The 24,348-nt window shown below is 43.4% G+C and overlaps 1 protein-coding gene across 5 annotated transcripts in view; it reads left to right on the top strand.

The window, feature by feature from the left end:
* The window catches only part of OSBPL5 (oxysterol binding protein like 5), a 305,973-nt gene that overhangs the window by 203,186 nt on the left and 78,439 nt on the right, over positions 1-24,348 (top strand). For 3 of the 5 annotated variants that reach the window (XR_009460005.1, XM_059722599.1, XM_006271184.4), the window contains exon 3: positions 10,618-10,691. Coding sequence is in view for 4 of the 5 variants with exons in the window: in XM_059722599.1 (XP_059578582.1) it covers positions 10,618-10,691 (74 nt within the window). In the remaining variant the exon portion in view is untranslated. Of the gene's footprint in view, positions 1-7,467; positions 7,575-8,425; positions 8,448-10,617; positions 10,692-24,348 lie in introns of those variants that run through there. The other 2 variants (XM_006271186.4, XM_059722600.1) reach the window with 2 other exon arrangements.

Below are 24,348 nucleotides of genomic sequence, written 5' to 3'. Positions count from 1 at the left end.
CTAATATCTTTAGCATTTTTTTCCCAGTAATGTTGCCCAATTGCAATAAATATACCACTGGCTTCAAGAATTTACAATACTTCCTTCAGGGTTAAATTAAAATTGCTAGTGACCATCTGTTCTGAAGGAAACAGAATTGACTGTATTGTTGTGGTGTTTCCTGTATGCAGTAAACACTCAATTAAGAGCAGTTTTGCTGATTGCAATCTGGATCAGGTACTAGTCTGTAAACATGTGCTTCAACCTATGCTGAAGGTGAAATCACAATTTTGCAAACTCAAATTGTGGTTGTCACTGATAGGTTTAATAATTAAACCCACAGGTGCCTCTGTGAATTGTTGCAATTCTGATATTTCTGGGAAAGAGGGTAATGCCACTGGCAAAAAAACAAAACAGTATTAGTACTTCTACAGGATCCAGTAGTGCTTGGTGTTTTCCTAATATAGAACAAAATCAAATCTGGAACCAAAGAGTTTATAATCAAAACTCAACGTTTTCAGGAGGCTTCTTACTTTCAAGTGCCTATTTTTGGATGTCCAAGTGGAGTCAACTTGGGCCTAATTCAGGAGAGCTGAATTCACTAGAAGCAGTAAATGCTCACCACCTTCTGAAAATTAGTTCAGTGCTACCACAAGCTGAAGACATAAAACTTGTGACACCCAGAATTTAAGGCCACTTACAAAATGTGGCCACAACTAAAAATGCTCCACTTAGATGTCAGCAGCAATGGCAGTGGCAATGGCAGTCCTTCAATGCGAGGATGATGTTCTTCCAGTAAATAGGGAAGCTATCAGTGAGTCTGCAGCTGACTGAGGAGGACATGTGAGAGCTGCATGTTCAGTTGTAGATGCAGCAGATAGTTGTGGGAAGAAGGAATAGATTCTGGTGATGCCAGATCACAGCTCTTTCCCTTAATCCCTTTCATCTATCTGCCTCCATAGCACAGCGAATTTCCTCAAAATGATTGAGGTTTTGTCCTATGTCACAGCATCCTTGGGGATGATCCCGTGCTTGAGTCTCCCAGGTATTGATGTTATTATTGCATTTATTTAGATTGGCCTTCAAGGTGTCCTTAAATCCCTACCCCTACCTACCTCCAGAGTTGCGACCATCAGTGAATTGGGTGTATAGGACCTGTTTTGGGAGCCAGTTGTTAGGCATTATGATACATCTTATCCAATGGAACTGATACTATATAAACATGGCTTCAATGGAGTAAAAAAGTCTGCAGCAAATTACATTCTCATGGCTGAGCTGGACCAAGAGTTGGGTCTATTAGTTAACTTTTTGGACACCGGAGAAATTGTTTTGAAGAACAGACATTTCAACCTTCTGCCAGCTTTGTCTGCTGCGATGGAAGTGAACAGCTGCTTCTGATGGTGTACATCCAAATAAATAACAACACCCTGAAAAATGACCTACTTACTTGTCTATTTGAGTAGTGTTGAGTGCTGTTAGCTTCCATCTGAGGCAGTAAAAGTTGAGGGGTTTCCATATCTTCACCTCCTTTACCAAAATGGCCTTGCTCTTAGTCCAGCTTCCATATCACAGTACTTTGTTTCTCCTTATTACGTGCAGGCAAGCTTTTTTTTGTAACTACACCCTCTGAATGCATGTGTGCACAAAGTGCATTGTGCTGCATTTGAGATGGTGTTCTTTTTTTTCTGATCATCCCAAATAACTTGCAGCATTGGCACAAGCGAGGAAAACAGCCATGGTTTCCTTCCCCTTCCACCCAATGCAGAAGGAAGGTGTGCTTGAGTTTTTGAAACTAGAATACAAATAAACCTATGTCATTGCTTGAAGTAGTGTGTGCAGGCCTAGGGGTGGGGTGGTCTCTTGATTTTATTTTCTCCCTTGGATTTTTTATCTCTTTTATTTTTCTTTCCTGTTCATTCTCTCTCCCTAAGATTTAATCTTGTATTTCTTTAATTTATATGCTTTGAAAAAGCAGCCTGTTCTCATCCCTCATCTTTGTTTGCCTCCCATATCTCACTCTTTGCTTTCTTCCCATTTATGTTCTCCCTTTACTCTTTTTCTTTTGCTGCTGTGGTTCCCCTTGTATTTCATTGTCTCTCCTCTATGAGGATCACCTTTCCACTTCCTCCCCTTCGTCTATGGGGTGTGGCTACTGTGGAGTGGTCTAGGTATTCCACTCCCCTCTATCATTAACTTGGAGAGAGGCAAAGCACTGCTCAACCTGGTACTGGCAATGGGGGATGACCATATCAGCGACCTAACGATGGAAGGCAAGCTGGATGATAGTGACCACGAGCTGATCACCTTCACCGTCCGCCGTAAAGCTGGCAAGTCAGTCAGCAATACAGAAGTCCTCAACTTCAGGAAAGCTGACTTTGCTCGGGAAGCTTGTCAGTGAGGCCCTAAGGGACCACAACCCAAAGGGAAGGGGAGTTCAGGAAGAGTGGTCACTCCTCAAGGGAGCAATCCTGGATGCACAAGCAAAGTCTATTCCATCTCAGAGGAAAGGCAGCAAAAGGGCACAGCAGCCCCCATGGCTCTGCAGGGAACTAGCAGACCTCCTGTATCTGAAAAGAAAGGCCTACAAAGGATGGAGGATGGGAGCCACCTGCAAGGAGGAATATTCTGCGCTGGTCTGAACCTGCAGAGAGCAAATCAGAAAAGCCAAGGGTATGTCTGAATTCCAACTAGCTACAAGTATCAAGGACAATAAAAAGACCTTTTTTAGATATGTGGGGAGCTGGAGGAAAAGCAAGGGCAACATTGGACCCCTGCTTAACCAGACAGGACAGTTGACAGCCGACACCCAGGAAAAAGCCAACTTGCTAAATGGGTATTTTGCGTTGGTCTTTCACCAGTCCCGTGGGATGCCCCTGCCTGTTATGGGATGGGAAGGCCCAGGTGAGGGAGATTCCTTACCCTCAATCAATGCTGACCTTGTGAATAAACACCTTGAGAGGCTGGATACCTTCAAGTCAGCCGGCCCTGACAATCTACACCCCAGGGTACTCAAGGAGCTGCAAGCATCATAGCCCGCCTCTGGCATGGATCTTTGAGAACTCCTGGTGCTCTGGTGAAGTGCCCAAAGATTGGAAGAAGGCCAATGTGGTGCCTATCTTGAAGAAAGGGAGGAAGGTGGATCCGGCAAACTACAGGCCCATCAGCTTGACCTCTATCCCGGCCAAGATCCTAGAAAAGATTATCAAAGAGACTATTCTCAGCAGACTGGCTGATGGCAAAATCCTGAGGGATAGCCAGCATGGGTTTGTTGCGGGTAGGTCTTGCTTGACCAATCTTATTTCCTTTTACGATCAGGTGACCTATCACCTGGACAAGGGGGAAGAGATTAATGTCATATATCTTGACTTCAAAAAAGCCTTCAATCAGATATTCCATGATCACCCTTTAGCAAAACTAGCCAACTGCAGCCTCAGCTTCAGCACAGTCTGCTGGCTGGGAAATTGGCTCTGCAGTCGGACCCAAAGGGTGGTGGTTGATGGAAGTCAATCGTTGTGGTGTGCTGTGACCAGTGGGGTCCCTCAAGGCTCTGTCCTTGGGCTTATATTATTCAACATCTTCATTAATGATGTGGACATCGGTGTCAGAAGCAGACTGGTCAAGTTTGCCGACAACACCAAACTTTGGGGTAAAGCATCCACACCTGAGGACAGGAGGGCGATACAGGCTGACCTTGACAGGCTCAGGAAACATGCAGATGAGAACCTGGTGGTGTTTAACACTGAAAAATGCAAGTTTCTCCACCTTGGGAAGAAAACCCGCAGTATGCTTATAGGCTCAGCAGTGCTACGCTGGCTAGCACTACGGGCAAAAGGGACTTGGGGGTCATGATTGACCACAAGATGAACATGAGCCTTCAATGTGATGCTGCGGCTAGTAAAATGAGCAAAACACTGGTTTGTATCCATAGATGCTTCTCAAGCAAATCCCAGGACGTCATTCTCCTGTTGTACTTGGCCCTGGTGAGGCCGCAGTTGGAGTATTGCATCCAGTTTTGGGCTCCACAATTCAAAAAGGATGTGGAGAAGCTTGAGAGAGTCCAGAGGAGAGCCATGCGCATGATCAGAGGTCAGGAAAACAGACCTTATGATGAGAGACTGAGAGCTATGGGACTCTTCAGCCTGGAAAAGCGCAGGCTCAGGGGGGACCTGGTGACCACCTATAAGTTTATCAGGGGCGCTCACCAGGATCTGGGGGAACATCTGTTCACCAGTGCGCCCCAAGGGATGATAAGATCAAACGGTCACGAACTCCTCCATGACCGTTTCAGGCTGGATGTAAGGAAGAACTTCTTTATTGTCCGAGCCCCCAAGGTCTGGAATAGACTGCCGTTGGAGGTGGTTCAAGCACCTACTTTGACTGCCTTCAAAAGAAATTCGGATGTTTATCTTGCTGGGATCCTATGACCCCTGCTGACTTCCTGCCCATGGGGCAGGGAGCTGGACTCGAAGATCTTCCAAGGTCCCTTCCAGCCCTAATATCTATGAATTTATAGAGCTCTGAATACTTTTTCCATTGATCATTTCCATCCTCTCAATGTTGTGTCCAGATGTTGAATTGGCAGCCCAATGAAGGGCTGTAATTATTTCCCACCATGGGTGGATCTAGGATTTTGAGAGAGGGGTGCAGATGGTGTGGTGCCTCATCTTATATAACACACCATACAAAAAGAAACTGGAAGCAAAAAAAATGTATTGGAATGTGTATTAATTTGCATATAATATGTATAAAAACACAAGGAGCTAGGCAAAAATAATCACAAGATGTTGCTTCTTTAGTCCTGCTGTCATTAGAATTATGTGTACATCTTTTTCAGATTAATAAAATAAAACCAAGCTTTATTGGTTATCCTTTATTTTTATCCTGAGCATCTTGACAGTACATCCAGTGCTTCACTGAAAGTTATTTCCACACCTGAGTTAAAGTTCACCTGAGTTAACATTTCCATACCGAAGTTAATTTTCTAACTAGAGTTAAAAACAGCCTGCAGGGCTGTGAAATAGAAGCTATATTACCATTAGCAGCTAACAGACAGCAAAATTGCAGAAGAAAGGATAGCTTGATTTGTTTAAAAAAAGAGAGGGTTGTTAACACCTGTTGGAATGATAAGTTTAGAAGGAATCAGGTAGAGTGTGATGAGGAACCATAAAGTTACCTGACTTCCTCACAGCTGCCTGAATAATAATGCTGCTGCTTTTGTTGGATGGTTGGTTTTACACTTTGAGTGAGCCAAGAATCAAAGGGAGGTACAACTGTACCATTCCACCCCTTGGATCTGCCCTGATTTCCTACATCCTACCACCATGTCTAGCCCAGCTGTGGCAGCAGACTTCATAGGCACGCAGGGCTGTGAAATAGAAGACTAGCCTTGTGTGGCTTTAGCATATGTAAATTCAAGAGTGACAGACTGAAGACCTCAGCTAAAACATATTGTAAAGGCTCTCTGAAATGAGAAAATTGGTCTGTACCTAGAGGGGGAAACAAAGAGGAACATGCCTTTTGGTCTGCTATTCTTACATATAACAACCCAAATTACTGTAACTGGAAAAACAATTAAGGGAAAGTCCACAAACCAGAGAGTCCAATTTCATTTGTTTCCCTTGTTGGTGTCCCTGCCTCCTGAAAGGAAAGGAAAGAAGGAAAGAAAGAAAAGATATTCTTTGGAATACAATGTAATAAGCTGGTAGGGGGAGTAGCTGCAACGATATCTAACTAAGCTTTTTACGTTGGTTAGACTTCGCTTTGCTGTCTCTTTAAACAATTTATTTGATTAGTCCTGACACATGAAGGTCACCCAAATTTGGAGATTCATGTTTCAGACTCCATAGCTCATGCCTAGGAGCACATTCTTGCAAGTTGAAAAGGAAAGAGTTGTATCTAAAAGTGTAGTTTCCTGGCATTTCCAGCCTTCTGTATTAACAATTGCCTCCTGAGAACAGATTCCATTTCTCGTACAAATGTATGGACTTCGTATAGTATCAGTTAAAATAAGGTATTAAGCATAACACAATTAATTCCCCACAGAAAGGAAACCAAACAGAAAAAGACTGAACAAAATAATTTGTACTTTTCAAGTAAATGCAGCCAAAGTTCTTTTAAGGTGAGCAGCAGAGGGAATTGTGATTTTGTATAATTTTTATTCTGTGATATGTATTAAAAAAATCTGTCCTCTCTTTGGTAAAGAACTTGTAGAGCAGCAGCATCACAAGCAACAGTAAAAGTTTAGTAGTTACAAGAAAAAAAGGCGGGGGAGGGGCTTTTACTTAATCTGTTGAAACCCTCAGTTTTGTTTAATTTTATGAGCACCTATGTAATAGAAACACCTGACAAACACTTGGGGGGGAAAGCTCCATCTGAAAGATTCACACCTGCTCACCCTTTCAATTGCAGGCTAAGAAAAACTCCTACTCTAAACCATTTAGTAAGTCTCCTTCAAAATCAGAGAAGACAAAACTCAATATAGCAAAGGTTCATAAAAAGCCTCCAAACACCTCCGCTTTCGGGTATCATGCTTGTGACAAGCCAAGCAAACTGAAAACGGTCCAATTATATGTATTTTTTTTCTCTTTTCTGTAGGTCTGTTAGAATTATTAGCTACAAACAGACAAGAAGATTAGCATAGGTACTGTTATCACACTTCGAGATTTAGAAGCAGTATGGCTTCCTGAATACCCAGCATTTGATTTAGAGCCAGTTTTTAGCAGATTATGCATTTAGTTTTTATTGGCCTCAATGAAAACTAAGCACCTCTCTTTATAAGCAGTATTATGAGTCCTAAAGGTACCTGTTTATATCTTTTAGTTTCTAAACTGTTTCTTAAATTTGGACCACAATCTATATAAAGCAATGAAATTCTAACCTAGCATATACTTCCTGAAACTTGACAGATGTTACTATGATTTAAAAAAAAAATCAATTAAATCTGAACAAATGTTAGTCCATTCTGTCTTACTAGATTTATAGTCTACATTTCCTTCAGTAATTATCCAGATGCCATATCAAGAAAAGTTATAAAGCAATCACTCTCATGCTGTGTTGAACTAATCAAGGCACTCTTCAATAATCCAGTAATTCAGCTTTGTGCTCAAAGAAAAGGGGCCCTACCAATTATCAGCTATTCTTGTTAAATTATTAAGAGAGAAATAAATGGAACTGGTAGGCTAAAGCTCAGAGTTAAAACTCAAACAAAAGAAGCTGTTGCATTTCAGAAAAAAATATAGGTATGCATTATATCCACAGCATACAACGTAACAGAGGAACAAGAAAAGGATATCAGTAGCTCAAATACATAATATGCTAGGCTATAGTATCTGAAGCTTTCTGTAAAATATTTTCTTTAGCACTTAAAAAAACAACCCTCAATCCTTTTTCTAGAAGTGCAACTGGCCTACTTCCTGAATTCTTTCTTATCGTATAGCTCAAAGCTTTGCCTTTACTTTTTTATGGCAGCCCTTCCCATTCTACTGAGTGGCTGGCCCTTTAAATCTGCAGAGTTAAATAAGTTCGACCTGTACTATGGCCTTTTTGGGATGGCAATTTTGTGGTGGGGGAAGCAGGAATGGCTGCTCCTGTAGCTAGTAAGTATTTGGTTTCTTTTATCCTTAGCTTGATTTTTCTTTCCTTCTTCCTGAAAGGATGCAGGTTTAGGGGCTGGGTGGGGTTTTGTCTTTAAGGGAGCATCCAGAAAGGCTCTTTGTGAGTTTTCCTTCGATATGCTGGTTCTCTGTCTTCTTTTCAAGAAGACTGTTTGGAGTAATGAGTTAAACATGTAATTACTTAGGAAACCTAAGTAGTTCCTATGTGAAGTACAGAGGACTTGCAGTACAACATACAGAAGCTATATAAATTGTAGGCCAGATGCTGACCCTCAAAAGGACTTGGTAAACTGTTGTGATTTTTTTTTTTTTTTTTTTTTTTTTTTAATTGGAGAAAACAGGAGTATTTATCAGGAAATTCCAGTTTGCATAGTGCTAGGGGAGAAGGGTGATCTACAATTCAAAAGATGACCATCATCCTGTTGTTTATGTGCTAAGCTTTTAACCCTATCATTCAACTGAGGCAAAAATCTTCCTGCAGTGCAATTTTTTAACTTCTCTGTATGTTTACCCACAAAGTGTGAAACTTTTATTTAAATAATAAGGTATAATTGAGGGGCTGGTGTGAATTTATCTTGTTGCTGATAAATGCCACTGGTATAAACTTCCACCCCCCCCCCCCGGGGAATGACAAAGATATTTTATGGCTCCCATTAACTTTAATTGGACTTGAGAACCATATGTTGCCTTCCAATGCATATGTATGCACAGACAGAAAAATATACCCACCTGCATGGGGAGAGCTAATGAACTCAATTCAACAACAGCAGAACTGAGTGAGTATATTAGCTACCACCTGGTGTAGATCTCTGGGGATGAAGCAGGTGGGGAGAAGTGCTAACACATGCATGCAAAGTAAGGAACCTAAGAGCATTTAGGACTTGCTCCATATAGTCCCTTCTGGGTCTCTCTCTAGCCATGATGGCATAATTGGTTTAGTAATTCTGCTGCCAGCCTGCGGTTTTCTTCTGAGGGATATTTTTAGGCAACCTATATACAGGCTGGGCTGTTGAGAGTTAAGATGGTTTGGGTTTTGAGGAACTGGCTTGGGTTTCTGTGATTGGGGTTTATTTCCTGGTTCTAGCACCAACTTCCTTTGTGACCTTGAATATGTTCCTTAATCTCCCTCTTCATTTCTCCATTTGCAAATTGGATGAGATGTTCTTCTTTCCTTCTCTCTCAGAAGGCATTTGTTTTGCTCCTGCTCTGTAGAGGGGAAAAGTATGGAAACTAATAGATCTGAAGCTACGGTCAGGCTTAGTTCACAATGCTGGAAAGTGAATATAATGTAATGTAACATGGTCCTGAGTCTAGGCAGTATATCTTTTATAACTGTAAAAAGGCCAAGTTGAAAAATACTGTTAATTAAAGTGATCAGGCTCCAAAGGGCTGATCAGTGACTATAACCAGTGCAACCTTCTGCAGGGAACCTCAACAACTCTGACCCATGAAATCTTATCCCTCTTACAGTTATGGTGTTGATTATTTCTTTTTCAGGATAATTGACAAATTCAGTTTTCTCCCACACTTGTAATGAAGTTATAACAGACAAAACATTATGACACCATATTCTCCACCAGCCCTCACTACTAATTTCTCTCATCAATTATTTTTTTTTAAAATGGCTGTTCTGCATATTTCTTAAGACTTGTCTTTTTTTACTGTCATGCTAAGGTTGTGCTTGATTCACTGATACTGATGTTGAATTCCTCTTTCTTTGTTGTCTGTCTCCTAGTTTTTGCAATGCTCTATTCCATAGTTTCTGAACTTTTTCTGTATATACATGAACGTATCCAAAATAACCTTTTCATATAGGCAAGTAGTCTCCCAGTCTTGTGTGGAACTGAGGTACTGATGTGAAATGATTTGTATAAGGCTTCTCATTTGTGGTACTGAATACTCCAATTAAACTTCTGGCTCCGTTGATATCTGTGCCAATGCTCCCCTTAACTTCACAAGAACAAGATTTGTCTTTCTGCCTTTCATTTGGTTCCCTTTCTATTTTTGCATTCACAGAAGAGTCAAACTTCTAACACTACTTGGCTGTTATTTATTGTTGAGTAGTTTTTTGATATTTTAACCAGTTCTGATGGTTATTTATTGTACTGCAATAGGATATTAGTCTTGGCACTAAAACACTAGTCTAATCAAGTGCTGTGTACGTAATAGCATTTATGAGCTTTCCTCTAGTATAAAGCATGATTTCAATTGGCAAATGGTGCAGAATTTTTTCAGATAATGCCAGTGCATTATCGTAAATATGGTACATACTTATATACATAGTATATTTTAGCGACTTGTAAAATGTGTATATTTACACATGATGGAAACATCAAGCCCCTCACACATGCCAATTATTAGCAATTATTTCTTGAAGCAACTACCCATTAGCCTTTATGGTCTCGTGACCACCCCAGAATGCATGTAACTTTTTGTAGCTCCTTCTTCTGTAATGTTTTCTGAGTTGTGGTAATATTGATTGGGAAAAGGATAATGTCAGATGTAATAAAGTGTGGTTACTGAATAAGGAGGATAAAACAAAATATTGAATAACTTTTTAGTACTTGAGCACCATTCATTCTGTGCTCTGAATGAGGCAGGAAGCTTGTGGTAAGGAAAATACTATGTAGTAATGTAATTAAAGGCAGTGTCATAATGCATATACACCAAGGGACTGAATTAAAGCTGTACAAGCAACATTCAGTTGGGTATTTCCTAACCTTTTAAGTGTTTGGCTTTGCAACCATAATGACTCTCCAATGTAGTTGTCTTTAGATGTAATTTTAAATAGTAATAATTAAAAAGCAACCTGCATTATGTAAATTTATTACAATAAATTTAATATCTTTGCAGAAGGTAAATTGCACATAGATCTAGGTTATTTTAAAGCCACACCGTTTCTTCTAGTAGTTGCTCTATTATTATTTGTTCTGTTAGCAGTGGTCTTTTTAAGGGCTAATGGCTTTGAGTAGCCCTGATCGCCCACAGCAATTCTTGGTTTCTTCATTTTGTTATTCTGTTGCAGGAAAAGACATGGAAGGAAATAGCCCGTCATTGTTGAAGGATGAGTCTCCCCAGACACCAAACTCCATTAGCAAGGTACTGTGGCATGGGGCAATAACTTTGCTATGTCTCGCTTACATCTCTCTTAAGGTTTTGTTAGTGATTGATCAATTCAGTATTGAACACATAGGGTTCATCTATGCGAGCAATTAATTCAATGTGGTGAACTCTGGAAAACTCCTCCCAGGCACAGCATTTAAACGAGCACATGGGACTGTAACTATTTGAGCCAAGGCAGAGCATCCCCAAGTTGGCAGGAAGCTTGGGGAGTTGGCCCCAGGTGGTGACACTGGGCACGGAGAGGCTGGCTAGAACACAAGAGTGCCCAAACAGCAGAGCCATGTGGCTAGGCAGCAGGCAGGGGTCTAGCTCCCTGCTGCCGGGCTGACTAGACACAATTTACTCCAAGGTCAGTGTTTACATGTGCACTTAGACACAGTTATTTTCGCTGCTGTAAGATATTGCTGTCCTATAGTAGCACTATATTACAGTGGTGAAAATTATGTTGCTGTGGTCTAATAGCATCTCATATATAGGCTTTCAGTGTTTTTACACAGGTAAGTGACACAGCACCAGGCACTTTGCAAAGCACCCAGCGCTGCAACGCTTGCAGTTGTATAAACAGCGAAATGCATGTCAGCACTGAGAAAATGGTGGTGGTGTGCTTTTGAACTAAAACACATTGGAGATGCTTTAGTTCAAAAGTTCACTGCCTCCATTTTCTGTGCGCTGATGCACATTTTGCCGCTTTTCCAACTGCACGCAGTGCTGCGCGGTTCACCTCTGCTTGCATGCAGAGCAGACTTGATTAATCAAGTCTGCGCTGGAAGAGCGGATCTCTGGCATGTCGCAGGATAAAAAAGTACGTGTATAAATGCTCTATACTGCAGCAAATTAGACTGCTGTGCAGTTACCTGCAAAGCATGTGTGAATGCACTCCTAATCACTGAGAAGTGTGAAGGGTATGTATAGGCTTTTCTTAATCCCTGCCTAAGGCTTCTCTGTTGGCCAGCAGACTGATTTATAGGTAATGGGCAACAAAATGGAGTGAAGACTTCTCGGATTCTTTCTCTTTCCCCTGAAGTGCTTTGATGGATGTTATTAAGGTCTTGGTCTTGGTATTAATCTTTCCAACTTGAGGCTCTAATTTTTTATTCTTCTATGACTGTCTCTATATGCAAAGATGGGAGTCTTTTGGAAGGTTGTGGAGCTTTAACTAAATGTGTACTTGAAGAATATCAAATCCCTCTACAGCATTAAGACCAGTTAGCCCCTAAGAATTAGAGATGGGGCACAACTTAAATATTTTATCAACCCCTATCTATTGCCTTTCAATGTCTAGTTAGATCCAGGTTTGTTTTTGCTGAGCCAAGCTCATGATCCTGTACTGAGCTCTATTCAGTTGGACTCCATCCTGTACTGAGCTCTATTCAGTTGGACTCCATCCATTGCAGAGCTGCTTTGAAGTGCCCCAGAGTCCCAATCTACATACCAAGGGCAGCAAAAACAAAACTAGGACTCCCTCACTCCTCTTCAGCACTGGAAGCGATTACATTGGTAACTAAATGTGCTAAAGCTGCAAAAATGTACAGATGCTGTTTTCCATCCTGATGGTCTGGTCAGCTTCAGGTGAGGTCTTCAATACTTGCAGATGACTTGGTAACAGTTTGGTCCCCAGCTAGGTTCCATGCCTACAGTTCTCATCTTGCCCACTCCACCATGGCTAGAAAAGTCTAGGTTAAAATCATACCATCCTGCTCTTCTGTTTGCATCGCCAGCAGAGCATTTTGAAACAAGTCTTGAGAATCTGTCACAAATGGGGCTCAAACAATAGCTCTATGGGCAGCCCACCAGCCTATCTGTACTAAAGCTGCCTACCAGCCAGTAAATTACTGGTATCTACAATGATGTAGCTGCTCTTCTGTTTTTGTGGATAGGAGAAAAGTGTTTGACATGGTGTAAAGAGGGATTTTGGACTGGTACTGCTCTTGGAATTATGGCAGAGCATGCCCCAGCTGAAGCAGCAAAGCAAAAGAAAGCACCTATTTGCTTTTTTTTGGATTAAATTATTTTTGGTAGGAAATGCTAAGCTGACAACAGAGGCAACCCTCTCGAATGAATACAATGGTAGAGAACCTTCCCCAAAAGCTCAACTTTTTTTTTTTTTTGTCTCCACACTTCTGGGAGGTGGGTTTCCTAAAGACCAAGAGCTTATGTCCAGCTTTTGACCAGTTGTTTGTTCTGTTTGAGACTGTTAGCCAATTAACACAAGATCTAGGGCAAACAGCTGCTCACTTGAAACTGCTCTAAGATCACCAGTGCATTTTGTATTGGTAGTGATCATCAGTTAGATGATCATTATGTTTGGACCACAATAGGCCTCAGGTTCCTAAATACTTGTAACTTTGTCATGACCAAGCTCCTAAGTCACTTCATTCTTTGTTATACCACTTCTCTCAGTTAGGCATAAGACAGGACTGTGTCAACAAAGTAAATTTAAAGCAGCTGCCCCATTTAGGCAGCATAAAGAAGAAAACATTTTAGGTCCTATGGCAGTGGTTCTCAACCTTTTTGAACTTGAGGCACCTCTCCATAACTCTTCTGAAATTAGGTAGCGCACAATTTCAAAAACTAATTTACATATTACAGTGGTTACCTTCTTACAGAGGGGCCAGGCAGTGAGATAGCTGCCTATATTCTCACACCTCGTGGCACCATTCAAAGGATCTGGCTGCACTCCATGGTACCATGACATGCACCCTGGTTGAGAATCGCTGCTGTAAGTGGGGGGGGGGAGGGGAGAAATATTGTGCATGTTTGTGCATCTTGCCCAACAAATGTAACTGCCCTTATTATAAATCTGTGCATCTGTAGCATTGTTCCTCTGCTGTGTATGTTTTTTCCAAAATATGTTGTATCTCTTAAAGGGTAGATAGAAGAAGAGGAAATATGACTTGTGGTGGGGCACTGGACTGGGGCTAAAGAGACCTGGTACTGCATCTGTGCAGTGCCTGTCACTGGGGCCCTAATTCAACTGAGTCTTCAGAGCAAGCTACTGAAAAGGAGCACTACTTGTGCCATAATTGTATTTAAACTTATTACATGACAGAAGGTCCAATGTTACATACCATTAACTGATACACGACTTAGATTTGCTTAGATTGTCACAAGTGAGGTTTTCTGTATGGTTGACTTGTTTGAAGTTTTGGTTTTTTGGCTTTCTTGTTTGATTTGCATTCTAAAAGATGAGCCTAAATGGTTGCTAAAAGCTTCCCCTGTTCCCTTTTATTTTAGTTGCACAGTGAGAGTCCTTGAGCTTGTTATGATGTATCAAATTCATTTTAATAGAGCCACTGCAAATCTTAAACTGTCTTTAAACCAATCATTTGAGTTCCAGGTGGCAGCATGCCTTGAAACTTTGGAGTTAATTATAGCCACATTTACATTCAGAGACACGATAAAAGATCAGTCACAACTCTGGCAGTGCACAAGGGTTTTTGCCATTTACCAAGGAATTGGGACCAGATTCAGTTGGCAGGAAGATCTGATTGGATTCAAAACCCAAATCGGTGAGGTCCAGGAACAAAATGTTCTTTGTGTAGGCCCAGCATAGCCCTAGAGAAGAGTCCAAGCATTCCAGGCATTGCTCTTGCCAGTGGAGCTGTAATGAAATATCATGGACAATAGTTTACACACAGATATGGGGAACATAAGCACAATTATTTTTCTAACTAGCTGCCTGTGTCAGGATTTGAGTAGGTGAGCTCCTTCTGTCCTTTCATCCTAGCCTCAGCACTTTGCCAAAGCAGATGAGAATGAGCCAACAGTCTCAGGATGAGTAGCCTAACAAACCAGTTTGCAAAGATGTTGTGAGAAGTCTTCATGGCTTCCTTCACTTCGTTGTCTTATCCAACTCTTAGCATAAAGTCTGGAGGACTGAAAGCTGAACAGAATTGAACAAAGGATCAGAAGAAATCTCTTCATCACTTCTATTCCTCACCAGCATCCACATACCCTTAGCCATAAAGAAGCAGTACAGGTATTTGGGGAGGTTAAATGGGGTTCAAAATGGCTGCCCGATTTAAACTTGCCTCATTCTGGTGCTAAACTTATGCTTACAGACCCGGTCTCAGTGACTGGCAATCAGTCTAAACCTGTAACTGTACAGCAGTTCCATGCACACAAACCAGTCTAAAATAGCAGAGCTTGGTTTAACTTAAACTTGGATCTATGTAGCATCAAATTTTATTCAATTCAGGTCAAAGCAGTGCATGGAGCTCCTACACACTTTCCCTGTGCAGCCCTGGTGCAGGAAAACCCAGTCACTTGCCCCAGCCCCAGGACTGCTCTTTTCATACTCCCCCTGACCCCTGCTCCTAACTGGGTTTTCTGGGTTGTTTCCCCCCCACTCCCGACTGCTCCCAACCAGCCAGGTCTTTCAACCCCCATCCCACAAGACGTTTCCTGTGCAGCTGTTTTTATCAGCATTTGCCACTACTAGAGTTGAGCAAGTAAGTCCCAGTGGTAGAAGGGGTGGGAGATATGCACAAAGCAGGGGGGGCTGGACCCAATGATCTCACGAGGTCCCTTCCAGCCTTAAAATTTTGTGAATCTGTATGGGGGTGTAGGCTTGCTGGGAGAGGGACCCCGCTCCACCTGCAGGTCATTCTTGCCCCCACAACCTTCATGGGTTGTGCCAGCCCCTGCCCACTGCACCTGTGGGTTGCACTAGTACCCACCTCTCATGGGTTGCACCGCCCCTCATCCCCCAGCAGACCCCCATCCCCTCCAGCCTGCTGGACCCCCAACGCCCACTTTCCCCTTCCTGCATCCTGACTTACCTGAAATCAGGCAGTCATTTTGATCCAGTTTAGCCTCCCTCTAAGGCCCCCGAATATCTGTACTTGGCCTAGATGAAACTCCCATGGCCAGGCCAAGGAAGTAACTTTTTCCTTAAGTTTCAACATTAAAAGGCACAGGGAGTCTTGCCTTTAGTTGGTCTAGGATTTTGGCTTTAGTGTCTGAGAGGAGAGAAAATTGAGATAAGTCCTAGATGCACATAGCCATTAATCTTCCTGAACACTTCACTGAACAGAATGGATGCAAGTTCCACTATGATAAATGAAAATGGGGAGACAAACTCATGTTAAGCTACAGCACTGTTACTGTGTAACCCTGGGTTAATGGTGGTCATAACTCTACCCATCTGTCCTCTCTCAGGTACTGAGATTAAATGGAGTTACTAAAACCAAAGGGATTTATTAAATGTTGCAACCAAACATATTTTTAACTGAATATTCAAGTTATATTTAATTTTAAAATTATTAAATGTTTTAATGTAATGTTTTCCTGACTTGCTTGAGTAATTGGATCACACAAAAAGGAATGAAAGCTCCATCCCACATAACAGCAGGGAAAGCCTCTTTACTTAAGAATACAATGGGGCCCCACTGAAACTAGAGACAAGTATACCAAAACGAAAAAAACAAGGATGTTCTTTTTTTACACAGAATGGTGTTAACTTGTGGAACTCATTGCTGTAGGTGGTTGTAGAGGAAAATAGTATAGCCAGGTTCAAAAAGCCATTAAACAAATTCATGGAGGGTGGCTCCATTGGGAGCTATTGAGTATAACAGTCGGAGATCTATTGTCTGTCATCCTTAAATCAGTTGTGTTTTACCTTAGAAAGGGTATGATGGGATGAATTAAACTAAACATGCCATGTACATATAATCTCCCTTTAAAGCTTCTACTACTTGCTGCTGAGAGAGGATGCTGGGCTAGACAGACCATTGTGTAACCCAGTAGGGCACTTACGTTCTTAAATTGGTTTGAATTTGAAATGGAATTAATGTTACGAGGCAGCAAGACTTTCTGTGGCATTTAAAGTAGAATAGAGTATTATAGAATAGTCCTTTTTATATCTTATCAATCTAAATTAATTTTTTTTAAGCTTAACCTAGGGTTGCAAGTTGTACCCCCTCCCTCCCACCCACCATTTGAAGTGGGGCAGGGGCAGAGTTAAATGACATTGTAACAGTCCCATAATATCTGTGACCTTGACTTTAAAAATGGCTACTTTGTTCCAGTAGAGAGGTACAAAATGTTTTGCTAAACTGCAGTACAACAACTTTAGTGCAGTTATGAAAAATACTTCTAACTCTCAATGGTTATCTTCCCCCCCCAACACACACACTTAAAGACTGATAGTAATCAAACTTGCTTATTTTTATGTCTTTCTGTGTTTGCCCCTTGCCATTTTCTGCTCATTTTGCTCTTTCTCTTATGTGCACAAACACCTTTTATCATTGCATTGTTGCTGAAGTAGGGGAATCTTGTTCTGAACCTCAGCTTTCTAGGTTGTATACAAGTGATCTACTCAATGTTGCATGGGTAATGCCTGGATGCATTAGAAACAAGACAACTGGAATTCTAAACTAGGGTATTTGCCGAACAATTTGGGGCCCGAGTCAAAGCTCATTTAAGTCAATGAGAGTCTTTATGTTGAGTTGCCCCATGCTTTGGATTAGGTGCTTAAATAGCCTTCCTTCTGTCATGCAATCAATTAAATACCATTGAGGATAATGAGGCTGTTCCTGATAATGTGGGTGCAGATAAAAGTTACATTTTTCACACTATCAGGCCCCTGAAAGTGGCCATTTTTAAAAGCTCTCTGCAGCCATGCATGTGTGTTACATCCTGGCTGTAGAGCAATTGGGCAAAAAATTAACCCTTGTTAAATCAGCTGTCTGCTGAAGATGCTCTAGAGATGTGCGCCTTAGGGAGCTTCTATACAGGTTCCCTGTGAGGGTTATGTGCGGGTGATTCCACCCACATGCCATGCCCTCAGTTTGCCACAGGGAGAAGGCAGAGAGTCTCTTCCTTGTGCAGCAGGGCTGGGAGGAGGAGAGCACAGGAGGGGGCATTTAGGGAGTGTGCCCTAGCACCCCAGCACTTGCTCCCCTGCCTGCCAGGAAACAGCTGGCCGAAAAAGCGGGCCAGCATTCATTCCCCCATGTGGGGAGGTGTGTGTGTTTTGCTGTGTGTGTGTGTGTGGGGGGGGGGGGTGGCCTTGGGAAGTGTGGCCATCAGGTACTGAGGGCACTTTCCAGGGGAGTGGTCCCAGCTAGGGCATCCCTGACCACTGGGCTGGTGGTCCCTCCACCACCAGCCTGGAGACAGATAGCCAAGAGCTGGCCAGCACATGTTGCCCCATGTTGAGGGGGGCCTCAGGGAGGCTGCCCCACCGCCAGTGCCATCAGGCCCTAGGGACACTTTTGGTGGGGGGGCAGTGTCCCAGCCAGAAACTCCCAACCCCTGATTGCCAGGCTGCTATTCCCTCCCCACCCACCTGCAGTCAGCTGGCCGAGAGCTGACTGGCATGTATTTCCCTGGGGGTGGCAGGGAGAGGAGCATCCCACCCCCAACAGCTGCCATTGGGCCCTGGGGACCTTTTCCTGGGGCCAGGGGAGGGGCACTGCCCCCCATACTGGGGAATGCATGTTGGCAGGCTCTCAGCCGGCTGTCTCCGGGCAGGGTGGTAGGAAACAACCCAGCGATTGGCGCTTGAGGGGCCCTGGCCAGGAATCCCCACCCCCAGGAAAGCATCCCCAGTGCTCGATGGCATCAGCAGAGGGGACACACTTCCCCAAGCCCTCCCGCTGCCCTTCTGCCCCCCCCCCCCCCCCCCCCCCCAAGCATAGGGGAATGCATGCTGGCTAGCTCTCCCAGCCAGTTGTTTCCCCTGCCTGGCCAGCTCTCCTAGGCAAGCAGGGGAGCAAACCCTGGGGTGCTCCCAGCTATTGCCCAGTAGTGCAGTGATTGGGGGTGGCAGGGCCTAGCCATCTTCCATAGCAGTGCCCCCTGCCTCCTGGCCTCTGGATGCACTGAGCCCCCACCATCAGATGCTGAACGTCTGTTACTTTTTGTGACACTAATTTTAAGTGCTTTGTGTAAAGCACAAAAAGTTAGTGTGTTCAAGGTGCCTTTTGGTAACTTCTCCAAGTGCCCTGTGTTGGAGAGGAACACTTCATTTTAATATTGGATCAAGGGCTCCCTAGTTTCTCTGGAGTGCAGGTTACATCTTGTAAGGGCATTTCTCATAGGTCACTTCTCTTGCTAACTATAGCAGCAAAATTACCATCTGACCATAGGAGCTGGTACCCATAAAGGAGAGACTGGGGAAATGTTTATGCTGTCTTCAATGTGATAACAATTTTAACCTTTGTGAAACAAAGTTAACATTCTGGGTGTCTGGGTTTTTGTTTGGGTGTTGTTTTTTTTTTTTTTTCCAGCTGCTATGTCCTGTGTTCCTTTTGAAAGGAAGAGAATGGGAAACAATGTTGGCAGCCAGTGATTTTCAGACTGCTAATGTTTCACAGAGGACAAGTAGACACCTCTAGAATAGTTCTTCAGATTTAGAAGCTCAGTGAGCACAGACTTGCTTTATGTACACAATGCTGAATAGTGTCAGTGGTCCACAAATGTGTTTCCTGTTGGCCTAATAAAAGATATCAGATTTACCCAAAGAACCTTGTTTTCCCTCAGTATTAACCTACCTGCTGTATGCCAGCTGCCACCTGTCCTACACCCTAGAAGTGTTTGCATGCTGATGCACCATGTTTCTAAGTAGTAAAAGTATTTAGGTTGTGTCAGATGCTGATTTTAGTATATCACTATTGTTAGAGCATTGCAGTGTTCTGTTATAAGGGCATACAGATTATTGAGTCCGACCCCCTGCCTAGGCAGGAAAGAGTGCTAGGGTCAGATGACCCCAGCCAGATGCCTATTGAGTCTTCTCTTAAAGACCCCCAAGGTAAGGCAGAGCACCACCTCCCTTGGAAGCCCATCCCAAATTTTGGCCACACTTACCGTGAAGAAGTTTTTTTTTTCCTGATATCTGACCTAAATCTGCTCTTTGTCAGTTTGTGACCATTGTTCGTTGTTACCCTAAGAGGCGCCCTGGTGAACGGAGCATCTCTGATCTCTTGCTGTGTCCCCCTAATGAGTTTGTAGGTGGCCACAAAATCATTTCTCGGCATTCTCTTGCGGAGGCTGAAGAGGTCCAGATCCCTCGGTCTCTCCTCACAGGGCTTGTCCTGTAAGCCCCTAACCATACGAGCGGCCGTCCTCCAGACCCTCTCGAGTCTATCAACACCTTTCTTGAAGTGCGGCACCCAAAACTGGATGCAGTACTCCAACTGTGGTCTGACCAATGCCGCATAGAGGGGAAGTATCACCTCCTTGAATCTGTTTGCACTTTATCATGCATCAGCAGATGCATGACAGTTGGCTTTGCTGATGACTTCATCACGCTGATGATTCATATTCATCTTGGAGTCCACTATGACTGAGATCCCTTTCGGCTTCTGTGCTGCTGAGAGGGTCACTTCCCAGCCAGTAGGTATGCTGGATATTTTTGCACCCTAGGTGCAGCACTCTGCACTTGTCCATATTGTACTGCATCCTGTTGGGTACTGCCCACTTTTCTAACCTATCCAGGTCTGCCTGCAATCGTTCTCTACCCTCTGGAGTGTGCACTTCACCCCACAATTTAGTATCATCCACAAACTTGGACAGAGTACACTTCACAGCCACAGCCAAGTCGCTGATTGAAGATATTGAAGAGTACAGGTCCAAGGACTGAACCCTGTGGGACCCCACTACCCACATCCTTCCAGGTTGATACCGATCTGTCTACTACCACTCTCTGGGTGTGACCGCTAAGCCAATTTGCCACCCACTGGACCATGTAAACATCTACATCATAGCCTCTTAATTTATTTATGAGAATGGGATGAGATACTATATTGAAGGCCTTGCTAAAATCCAAGGAAAATGACATCCACCTCTACTCCTGCGTCTGAGCATTTTATGACCCTGTCATAAAACGAAACCAGATTGGTCAGGCATGATCTACCTGCTACAAATCCATGCTGGTTTCCCTGCTGCATTATTTTTCCCGCTGGACTCCCACAAATAAGGTCCTTCATAATCTTTTCAAAGACCTTTCCAAGGATGGAGGTGGGACTGAGTAGCCTATAATTACTTGGATCCTCCTTCCTCCCTTTCTTGAAAATAGGGACCACATTGGCCCTTTTCCAGTCCCCTGGGACCTGGCCCAAGTGCCACGAGCGCTCAAACAGCTGTGCCACTGGTTCTGCTATGACACCGGCCAATTCCCTCAGTACCCTCAGATGCAGCTTATCCAGACCGGCTGACTTGAACACATCCAGTCCATCCAAGTGACTGCACCAAGTCAGCATCAACAGTTGGTAGGCTGGTGTCCTTCTGATACCCATCTAAGAACCCATTAGGAGACTTTTCTTGACCCTTGTTCAGGAACACTGAGGCAAAAAGCTCATTGACTAGCTCAACCTTGTCCCTGCTGTCTGTCACTAATTGCTCCTTCTTATTCAGTAAGGGTCCTATGCTGCCCAGCACCTTCTTTTTACTCCCTACATTCCAAAAAATGACTTTGTTGTCTTTAATTTGTGTTGCCAGCCTCAGCTCTGTAGTTGCTTTAGCCTTTCCAACTGCCTCCCTGTAAGTGCGGACCAAGTAGGTATACTCTTTGGTTGCTTCCACCGCCTATATGCCTTCTCTAAGTGTGTCATTGACTAGACTCCTATGCACACTGAAGTTAGCCTTCCTAAAGTCAAGCACTTCCACCCTACTAGTTATCTTACTCACCCTATGCCAAACTGTAAATTTGATTGATTGGTGGTCACTGTCTCCAAGGTGACCACGAATCTGCAGCTCCCCTACCAGGTCCTCCCCTGTAGTCAACACCGATTCCAGTAAGGCATTTCCCCTTAGTGGGACCACATACCCCCGTGTTAGGTGATGGTCCTGCACACAAGTTAAGAACCTACATGAATGGTTGGATTTGGCTGACTGCTCCTCCCAGCAGATGTCAGGGTAGTTTAGGTCCCCCATGACAACCACATCCCTAGACTGTATGGCCTCTGAGAGCTGCCTCGGGAATTCCAAGTCTAGCTATTCCTCTTGATGTGGTGGTCTGTAGCAGACCCCCACCACCAGGTCCCTTTCCCCTTGACCTCCATGTATCCTAATCCACAATGCCTCAACTTTCTCCTCTTCTGATCCCATTTTGATTAGGGTAGATGTATAATACTCCTTTACATAGAGAGCAACCCCACACCCTTTCTTCCTTACTCTGTCCCTTCTGTACAACCTATAGCCCTCAGTGTGTACTGCCCAGTCATGTGTAGGGTCCCACCAGGTTTCTGTTAGCCCCACTAAATCAAAGTTATTATCTGCAAGCAGAAGTGTGAGTTGTTCTTCCTGCTTGTTCCCAATGCTCCTTGCATTAGTATAGAGGCACTTGAGCCCTCTGAGTGGTGCCTTTCGTGCCCCACCGTTCTGATGCCCAAAGGGCCGCTTGCTACTTACCTGGGGTGTACTGCTGCATGTCCAACAGTTTGTAGGTTCTAGACTGTCTCCATCTCCTGCCTCCCCATACCCCATCATACTTAGTTTAAAGCCCAACGTAGGAAGTCAGCCAACCTGTAAGAAAAGTCTCTTACCTTTTGTGGAGAGATGAAGCCCATTGTGTCCCAGGAGGTCCATTGCATGGAAGTGTGGATCGTGGTCCAGGAAGCCAAAACCCGCATGATGGCACTGACTCCGGAGCCACAGGTTGACTTCTCTGACATGGGTGATGTGATGCCTACTGTGACCGCTGACCGGGAGGATCGATGAGAAGACCACCTGTGCCCCCGTCTTCCTAAGCCTGGTCCCCAGAGCCCTGTAGTCACTCATGATATGGTCTGGATTGCTCCTGGCCGCATCATTTGTTCCCACATGGATGAGGACCATGGGATAGTTGTCAGAGGGCTGGATGAGATCAGCAGTTATCGCCGTGATGTCCCTGATCCTGGCTCCTGGCAGGTAGCAGACCTTGCACGCCGTGGGATCCAGATGATGGATGGGTCCCTCTGTTCCTCTCAGCAAGGAGTTGCCCACAACGATGACCCAGCGTCTCTTCTTTTGCTTACCTGGGAGTCCTCAGCTCGCTCAGTGATGGCAGCAAGTCCCTCCAGTGCACTTTCCCCCACTGCACACTCTTCCAATGAGGCCGGGGCTCATATTTGTTCTCCAACTGCACTGGGGGAGCTGTCTCTTCAGCGAGAGGTCTGGCCCCTGAGGTGACTGTCGGATGTCAGAGATTTGTTAAATAAGTGGAGGTTTCCTTGTTACAGCTAATACTCACTCATGCTATGATTGCATTTACTAAGCAAGTCTTAAGTGAAGGGGACTCCTATTCTGACTAAAGGGTGTACCTCCAAGAGGACAGAGTATAGCCAGGGCCATCAGTTAGTCTTATAAATGAAAGAGCTAGCTAGAGAATCAAGAAGAGCTCTCCTCCTCCTCTAGCCCATGGAACACATCTAGACAGGCTTTTGCTACGTGAACTTGCTCTCAATGTCATAAAGCAATGAGCATAAAGCACAAATTGTGCATTTCTTCAGGAGATGCACATTTCTTTCATTTTAAAGGGTGAAGATCCTCAGTTCTACACATGGGTAGATCTAGGATTTTGAAATGTGGAGTGGGGGGTGCAGATGGTGTCAAATATCATCAAATATAAAACAACACATTATCCAGTTTAAAAAACACCTAGAGGTTTTACTAACATAAAGCCTAGGGCTATCACCATAGGGATATTATTCAGTTTAACATGGAAGCAAAACTAAATGCAACTTTACTGGAATGCACATTAATTTGCTATATCATACATTATGTATTTAAAAATAGGCAAAAAATAATCCCAAGATAATTAGTTTTGTAATCATTAGAATGTCAAATGTATATCTCCTTATACATCTCCAAATGTATATACAGTCAAATGTATATCTCCTTTTTCAGATTTATAAAACTAGCCTTCTTGAGCAGCTTGACAATACATCCAGTGCTACACTGAAAGTTATATCCATACCTAAATTAGTGTTCACTCCAGTTAAAACTTCCACACCTGAGTTAATATTTTTAGCTAGAGTTAAAAACAGTCTGAAGAGCTAGAGCACCAGGAACAGCTAATGGGCAGCAGAACTGCAGAAGAATCATTAGCTGATTAATGGAACATCAAGATCATTAACACTTGTGGAATGAAGATTTCAGAAGGAATCAGGTAGCTTACAATAAGCTGTGAAGTCAATCGACTTCCTCACTGCTGCCTAAACAGAAATGCTACTCCCCTATGAAGCCTTTGGTTTTAAACTTTGGGTGGAACAGGAATCGAAACAGGTGGTGAGGGAGAGGGTACCACAACATTCTCCTCCCTTGCAGATCTGCCCCTGGTTGTATGAAGTACCCTCCTTGTTTAATATAGACTGACAGCTCTGGTAGAGATAGAGGGTGAAATTTTGTGCTGTTTCACCATTGCAAAAACCCTGGTCATTCTGACCTCAAATAGCTGCTGTATATTTACATCAGTAAAACTGAGAGAAAATTGTAGCTGCAGTCTATGAGGGTGGAGAATTTCTGCCTTTTATACTAGGCTGAGAAATGTAGGTCGATGGAAGTCCATCATTAGATGCACTTGGTGTTACTTGGTGATGTCAAGGCTGTTCTGTCTTCTTGATCCTGGAGGCTTTGTTGATGGAGTCATTGAACCTAATGAAAATAAAGTAATTAAATCAAAGCTATTGAGATTGATTCAGGTATAAAT

The sequence above is a fragment of the Alligator mississippiensis genome, chromosome 2 (assembly GCF_030867095.1).
Source record: "Alligator mississippiensis isolate rAllMis1 chromosome 2, rAllMis1, whole genome shotgun sequence".
Lineage (NCBI taxonomy): Eukaryota > Metazoa > Chordata > Crocodylia > Alligatoridae > Alligator > Alligator mississippiensis.
The sequence above is the reverse complement of the archived record's forward strand: the minus strand, read 5'-3'. Positions and strand labels throughout refer to the sequence as shown.